General features: G+C 42.4%; 1 protein-coding gene across 2 annotated transcripts; it reads left to right on the plus strand.

Moving 5' to 3' along the window:
- Positions 1-227: 227 nt before the first annotated feature.
- Positions 228-7,709, plus strand: lhx3 (LIM homeobox 3; the record flags this gene model as incomplete). Of its 2 annotated transcripts, none has more annotated exons than XM_079581172.1 (6): positions 228-515; positions 3,864-4,035; positions 4,122-4,324; positions 4,900-5,051; positions 5,741-5,912; positions 6,944-7,709. In XM_079581172.1, the coding sequence occupies 6 exons, from the start codon at positions 452-454 to the stop codon at positions 7,381-7,383; spliced, it is 1,203 nt and encodes a 400-aa protein (XP_079437298.1). In that variant the 3' UTR covers positions 7,384-7,709. The 2 variants fall into 2 exon arrangements, with proteins under 2 accessions (XP_079437298.1, XP_079437297.1); XM_079581171.1 differs by lacking the exon at positions 228-515 and adding an exon at positions 2,562-2,655.
- Positions 7,710-8,678: the final 969 nt, after the last annotated feature.

Below are 8,678 nucleotides of genomic sequence, written 5' to 3' on the forward strand. Positions count from 1 at the left end.
AGGGGGTGTTTGTGTGCGGAGGGTGGCCGTGGGGGCATGAATGCAACACACGCCTTCGGGCTTTTTAGAGGAACTCCCCTTTCAGCACCCTGGACAGAGGCAACACTGACCGCTTCCTTATAGTTTAAAGACCTGCGCGGCGGCTCAGGCTTAGCACTCCGTCCGTCAGTCGGCCAGGGCCGGTCAGTCAGCTGTGAGGGGAAGAAGGGAAGTCAGCCGAGAGGGTAACAGTCAGTTTACATCGCTCCGTCGTGTAGGTTCGCGGCGCGGAATCAAATAGCAACCTGATGAATATTCTACGCAACCTGAGGCTCGCCGCGGGAACGCTTTTCACAACACACCACAAAAACTGAAAGGATACGGAAGCCTGGTGGTGTTTACATTTTGGGGGCATATTTTACTTTTTTTTTTCTTTCTTTTTTCCCACCACCAGCTGCAATAATTCATCAAAATGCTGCTCGAACATCCAGGGTCAAGTTGCCAGAGCAGTTTCACCCGGTATGCTGCAGGTCAAGGTAAGACCTTCTCTATTTGTGTTTACTTTATCACACTGAGGGGGGGGGGGGGGAATAAACAACAACATTATATCCCCTGGGTAGGGCGTACTAACTTTGTGGCCAATTGTGGGCAGTGCGGAGTGTCACACAGGCGGAGAAAAGCGGTTGATGCGCGTATATGGATTCAACTCGTAAAGTTTGCAGTACAGCACAGGTCTGGCGTTAGTAAAACAGGCACTCGTGGTCATCTTTTTTTTTATTGTTGTGCGTGCATGGGAGACGTTATGAATGTGTAATGAGCTTTCATTGTTGCGGGGAACACATCAACAGATGCTATCCGCGTGCTGTCATTTCACACCATCGCTTGTGGTTGTCACGGGAGCGCAGGCCATACGCATACCACGCGCATATTGCAGACTATAGAGCCCGGTCCCTGGACGCGCAGTGGACATGGCAGACATGAAGGCCCCCCCCCCCCACACACACACACACACACACACACACACACTCACACACACGCACACACACACACACACACACACACACACACACACACACACACACACACAGAAACACACACACATACACACACACACACACACACACACACACACACACACACAGAAACACACACACAGAAACACACACACATACAGAGACAGCGAGTTGAAAAAGTCCACAGGTGTCATTTTCCTGCCCGAACAGGTGCAGCCGCTTGGAGAGCCACATGGCCCAATTCCACGACAAACGTCACGACAAAGCATTTTGAATTACGTTATTATTTTTATTTATTTATTTAGCATTTTGAGGTTATGTTATAGATTTCCCTTTCTTCTTCTTTTTAGTGCTGCCATCTAGGCCTACTGTATATTTTGATGATGGCCGTTTCATTGCATTGTTGCTACATTACTGTCGCGCGCGCTGCTCTTAAGCGCACAATCGATACTCGACATAAAAATAATTATAGAGATGAAAAGCAAAAAAAAAAAAAAAAAAACGGGAGCCCATGAACCCCTTTTCCCCAAACGTCTCTTATAGTAATGTACTGGTGAGGTCCACATTGATTTTAGGTTCATCTGCCTCCCCGTTTGTTGCGCCACTATCCGTGATTTCCCCAGACGCTCTTTTGTGCCAAAGATCAGTGTCAATAAAATTCATTGGGGTGTTGGCCCGATCAACATGTTATTGAACAGCCAATATCTGCCTAAATAAACACAGCCAGTGTCCGTGTGTTTATTGTACTAGGCCTACAACAACACAGATGCGCGTGCGCCTTCGCAGTTCACCCTTTTTCATTTGAACTGTACACGGGTTTGGGAACTCCACTTTCTTTATACTATGTTATTATTATTATTATTATTATTATTATTATTATTATTATTATTATTATTATTATTATTATTATTATTATTATTATTATTATTATTATTATTATTATTATTATTATTATTATTATTATCGTCGTTGTTTAGTTCGACAATAATTTTACTGCCATTCTTAAATTGTTTCTGAACAAACTCTCGCGACACAACGCAACAAACACCAAATAAAATGGGGGGGAAAACGAGGGTTAACGTTGCGCGCCTGAAATCTCATATTTTGGACAATGACAAAAAATGAGAAGTCGCCTAAATGAAGTTATCTTTTATAGCGTTGCATACTGACCCGCGTGCGTAATGGCCATGCGCTTAACTTTTACGCGTAATGATTCCTTAGCATCGCCACAAAGCTGTTTCTAAATGAAGGCACGGGCGCTAAAAAAAATTACAAATAAATCTTTTGCGCAATGAGCGCTGCGCCGGGCTATCTGGGACCTCCCACTGTCTGCGCCTCCAGCCTGCTGCTTTTTTTTTTCTTGCGAGTAAACTATAGCTGATGTTAATCTATCTGCCCCGTCGCCCAGGAAACCACACACAGCGTAATCGCACGCAGCAGCCCGCACAACAGTACAGTGGCAAAGTCCGCTCTGGGACGAGTCCTCACGAGTCCCGGACCTTTATGTCTGGGGAAAAAATAGGAAGGAAAACGGCTGCTGTGAATGACGGTGCGCGTGAATCATGAGCAATGGAAGGACCTGATGAGCGCAACTCTCCCAAAGAGACTCAAGGCGACGCAGAAATGCTTCTTGCGTTGCTGTCACACGAGGACCTCCGGAAAGGTAACGCCGCGACAGAAAGTAGGCTACAGGTGTTTATTTCTAAAGCCTTTTTATAGGCCTAAAAAAAAAACATCAACAACGTTAAAAGGTCGTGTAGCATTTGGGCATATTCCATAGCTTGTTGCACACAGCCTGATACATTATTTAGTGTTTCCTTGGGTCCTAATAATTGTCACCATCGCTCCTGATCACGATCACTGGATTTGTTAAGCTTCCTAAATGATCGACTTTAATTTCTTACTCTTAGGCCTTCGTGTGTGAGTGTGGTGTGTAGTGGAAAAGGCCTGTCTGAGTTTGTTTTATACGTTTGTTTTTGTTTTTTGAGGGTCTAAAGAAACACGTTCAAACCAGGCATGTGTCTATTTGGTTTCTTCTGTGAGAATATGAAGGCAGCTTTCTAGTTCAACACCGAGCCCTTAAATTAATGATGACCTGGATACACCTGCTGGACGCGGCTCCCACTTGTCCAGGGCTCCAAGTTGATGCGGCAAGAATGACTTTATCAATAGTTGATGAATTGTCCACAGTGAACAATGGCCACGCGATTCCTTGCACGGATGGAATATGAAGTGGCTGAGGCTTCTTTTAATTAGTAATAAAGGCACCGGTTGACATTTTGCATTGTGCGCCCGCATTTTGTATAGAACAGGCGAACACGTTAGAGACGATGATAGATGTACATCCAGAGGCGCGTTTCCTTAAAAAAATGTATATATTTGAACAACATGCCACATTTAGCCCAATATTTGTGCTGCCCTTTAGGCCCGTTATTCCTGTGTTGGTTTTGCGTCGGACTCTCGTTGTAGCAAAATAAATGCGTTCTACTGTAAACATTTCAGCCAATGAATTTATTTAGAATACGTTCTAATTTATATGAATAATATCTGTGGATTAATAAATACATTTACAATGAATATGGCTACATTAGCACTGTTTCCTGCATCAAAACATTGTTGTCTATTTAGGTGATTTGTAGCTGCTATTCTGTCGAAAAAATTGTTCATTTTTAAACTGGAAATCTGCATCATTAAGTTAGATTAAATTTGTGTTTTGAGTGTTGACGCAAAAAACAAGCGCTTTATAAAATGATAGGCTGTTGAACAAACGTCTGGCCTATCGCAACCACCGGGCGCAGCACAACAACTAAACGCACACATTTTTAAAGCACCAGTCGGCCAACAAAAAGATGTACGTTTTGTGTTTCTCAGATATCCCGATGTGCGCAGGCTGCAGTCAACACATCGTGGACCGCTTCATCCTCAAAGTGCTGGACCGACACTGGCACAGCAAGTGTCTGAAATGCAGCGACTGTCAGGCTCAGCTGGCGGACAAGTGCTTCAGCAGAGGAGACAGCGTTTACTGCAAAGACGACTTCTTCAAGTGAGTGCCAACACTTTTGATCGATATATATATATTTTTTAAACATAGAACTAAAATTCAATGTGGATTGTTCTGCTTTTCAAAAGGAGATTCGGAACCAAATGCGCGGCGTGCCAGCAGGGCATTCCTCCCACCCAGGTCGTGAGGCGGGCGCAGGACTTTGTGTACCACTTGCACTGCTTTGCGTGTATCGTGTGCAAGAGGCAGCTGGCCACGGGAGACGAGTACTACCTGATGGAAGACAGTCGACTGGTGTGTAAAGCGGACTACGAGACAGCCAAGCAGCGAGGTCAGAAAATATGACGCACTGCACGATTATTCCATTATTTGGATATAGCTTAATATTTGCTGTTAAAATAAATGATTGCCTAAATCAAAGAGTTTCCCCAGCAACGGAATATCTATTATTATTATTATTATTATTATTATTATTATTATTATTATTATTATTATTATTATTATTATTATTATTATTATTATTATTATTATTATTATTATTATTATTATTAACCTAAGTCCTAAAGTGCATCTCTAAGCTATATGTTGCTAGTTTATTTGAATTTACTGCAGCTCCTCCACACCAGATTTATGTTGCAGCAATTTATTCAGCAACTTTTCACCAAAAACACACAGTTTATTTTGCTAATGAGTGGGTGCAATTACTTGGGCAGCATTCATTTTGTTGATGGCCTTGCATTCTGCTGCGCTGGCCAACAGATGTGCAGATATGGTCGCAGACACGCTTGGTTTATAGGCAGGAGAGATCAAATGTTTATGGCGCATTAGAAAGTCATGTCTGCTGCATGCAAGGGTGTGCCGTGCAAAAATGCACATAGCGTGATGTATTCGTCCTCACTTTTGCAGAAGCAGATTCAACTGCCAAAAGACCGAGGACAACGATCACGGCGAAGCAACTGGAAACACTGAAGAACGCCTATAACAACTCTCCCAAGCCGGCTCGCCATGTCCGAGAGCAGCTTTCCTCAGAAACTGGCCTGGATATGCGGGTAGTCCAGGTAAAACAAGCTTTTCCTTTAATATAAAGCTTATACATAGTGTTCAGGTTTCATTGTGGGCGGCTGGGGCTGCCTGGCACACTCCTAATGAGAATACAGATACTGAGAGAGCAACGCAGGTGAATTTATGACTGGAAATGGAGTAAGGGAAAGTCCATTAGAAAGTGGGCATGGTTTAAGTGTGCGATCATTAACAATGATAAAAGCCTGCTCTTTCATTGTCTAGTCAGAGTCCTGTGCCAGTATGCTCCTGCTCCTGCTCACGCTGCTGCTGGCTATATATATTGTTTTATTTGCAAGGACAAAAGTAGAGACTGAAGCCACTAAAACGCTTACTCATTATTCAGTAAAAGGCGAGGTGTGAAAGGGGTCCCCTGAAGGGTGAAAATCATTAACTTAAGCTTCATATCTTTTGTCTGTCTTGGTGGATATTTCTGTTTAAATCTAATTATGGAGAAATTGTGGCGGTTATGGCATCTATAGATTAGAAGCTACCAAACGGTTAGTACATTGTGAAATATGCACGCCTGCCCCCAGGGTGAGCACTTTGTCGTCGCTGAGAAGTGAATAAAATGGAGTGTAAATCTCATTGATGATGGGAATGATGAGATTAGTGCTCAGACGGGAGAATTACAGAGTTCCCTGGTAAAAAAAACAAAAAAAAACAAATGTATTGATTCTTCACTCAGGTTTGGTTCCAGAACAGAAGAGCAAAAGAAAAGCGCCTAAAGAAGGATGCCGGGCGTCAGAGGTGGGGGCAGTATTTCCGTAACATGAAGAGGTCTAGGGGAAGCTCCAAATCGGACAAGGACAGTATCCAGGAGGAGGGCATGGACAGCGATGCGGAGGTGTCCTTCTCAGGTAAGAAAGACACGCTTTGTATGTGTAATGTATGCGTTAGTTTAACATGGAGTCACACACACACACTCTTGTACTTCTATCTTAGTAAGGACACTCATAGACATAATGTATTACCTAGAAGTAACCCTAACCTTAATCCTAACCCTAATCTCAACCCAACTCTGGCCCTAACCCTAAAACCACATCTTGACCCTCAAACAGTCCTTCAGATAAGTGAGGACCACCCAAAATGTCCTCACTTTACAAAAATGTCCTCACTCTGTTGGTTAAAAACTCAAACTGGTCCTCACAATGTCGTAATTACAAGAACACACACACATACACACTTGAGATTAATTTATTATTGTTCATTAAATACATGGTAATGCTTTATATTAAGGTGTGCTTATTAAGTATTAATAAGGTATTAATAAGCATTAATAATATGCTTGTAAAGTATTAACACACTGCTTGTTATACTTTTATCTGTTAACATACTCATAGGCCAACTTAACCCTAACCCTAAAATGATTCATGCTTATTAATACTTAAAGAGCACACCTTCATCTAAAGCAATACCCTTTTTTTCATATGTTGATTGTTGTCTACTTTTATTTATTTATTTATTTGTTTATTTGGTCGGGACAGTGCATGTTAATGAACATACTTGGGTCTCATGCATGTAAACACACCACACCGGATTGTATGGGACATTTTCAGTCACTTTTTGCTGTTATGACATCAATTGTTGGGTTTTTAGAAATTAAAAAGATGGAACATATATTAAAAACGGAAACCCAACGGCACTCTTCATTTGAAGGGGCTGGTTGATTTAAGATATTTAAAAACACTGCGGGCTGGACAAAGACGAAGGCTTTTGTTATCCGTATACGTAAGGAATAATGAACACCCAGCATGCAAATATTTTAAATTAGGTAGCAGAATTATTAAATATGATATTGCCAATTTTTTGCTGACAATATTTTCCTGTTTTTAAAATACAGTCTATAAAATCATATACTCATTGCCAGTTTGTGACCTGTGTTTCTCAGACGAGCCTCCGCTGTCGGAGCTGGGCCACTCCAACGGCATCTACAACAGCCTGAGCGAGTCTTCCCCCACGATGCCAGGACGTCAGGGAGGCAACAACAACAACAACAACCACAGCTCCTTCCCCCTGGACCACAGCGTGCTCCCGTCCCAAGAGCAGTTCCACGACCTGCGCTCCAACAGCCCCTACGGCCTCCCCCAGTCCCCGGGCTCCCTGCCGAGTCTACCCCGACACCAGCCGCTCATCTCCAGCCTGGTCTACCCCGACTCCAGCCTCTCCCTCATGACGCCCGGAGCAAACAGCGGCATCAACTCCAGAGTCTCTATGGCGACCACAAACGGACCCAGCTCGGACCTCTCCACCGGCAGCAGCGGGGGCTACCCGGACTTCCCTGCCAGCCCCGCCTCCTGGTTAGATGAAGTCGATCATGGACAGTTTTGATCAGCTGAGGAACGTCGTCAAGACTGAAAGTTGTTTGCTTTTGTTTTTGAGGACTTTCCAGAGAGTCAGATTGGACAGTTTTTTTTTTATTTTATTTATTTTTTTCTTAATGCTATTTGATACCCCCCAATCATTTCGATGCCAGGCCTGGATTACATGACCGCTCGGCCTGAGAACCCTGTTGTTGGAGTGCGTGTAAGATAGCAACATTTCAGAAACTACATTATCCGTGTTGTCATGTTTTTATTCCTCAAACATAAACAGGTTGATTCAAATGTCGGGTTGTTGCCAAATGTGTATAAATATAGCTATTTATCATTGTGAAGATTTTATTTTTATACTCTTTCCTTCTCTGATAGGAATAGGGAGGCAGAAAACGGTCTTTGTGCATTCTTCAACAGGGACTTATAGGCAAAATAGATGTTGTCTTAAGCTATCAATTCTATGCATTTGTGTGTGTTCTTTGTTTTGGTCAAACGTAAAACAAACCCCAAATAGACATGATGCACATGTTTGTTTAATGAAAAAATAATAATAATAATGTATGTCTTATTTATTCTTACTGGTAATTATAAAATTGATAATAATTACTGAATTCAAGGGTTTCATAGATTTGACAAATAAAAGAATATTCAAGAAGGTCTGCTTGTGTGGTGCCATGAATACAGTCAAGGGTAAAAGCAAGTGAACCTGTATAAAGAAATGAAGGCTGGGCTTCATGTGCTTCAAAATGCGAATCAGCAACTATATGGTGCAAAGTAAAGAGACACTTTGACTGTAGACCAGCAGTCTGCAGTGGTGTTCATGAGTCATTCATACCATGTGTGTCTGTAAACTGAGGCAATAGAAGTTAATACTGCAGGTTTTACAGAAAAGGTTAGCTTGGTCAAATGGTTTCAGATCAAACTTATTGTCACAATTTATTCATTGGCCTCAATTACTTGTTTTTGGTTTATGTTTGAAGACCTTAGAACTGCAATGCAACTGCAATGCAACGTAGAGAGCACACACGATCAGCAGTATCACGTATATGAACAGCTCCTAAGTGGAGAAATTTGATGCAGACGGAGTCAACTCATCAATTCAGAGATTACTTGGTCCTGTTTATCCAAATGCCCCTATGGGAAAGGAATCTGTAATCCATTAGTCTAGAAGGGATCAAGTGCCCCTTGTGAATTTCCTCATTTGTTTAGTTATTCAAAGTCAGATTCAATTAAGTAGATGGAACCGTATATGTGTGTGTGTGTGTGTGTGTGTGTGTGTGTGTGTGTGTGTGTGTGTGTGTGTGTGTGTGT

This window comes from Gobius niger (genome assembly GCF_951799975.1).
Source record: "Gobius niger genome assembly, chromosome: 2".
In the NCBI taxonomy this organism is placed as follows: domain Eukaryota; kingdom Metazoa; phylum Chordata; class Actinopteri; order Gobiiformes; family Gobiidae; genus Gobius; species Gobius niger.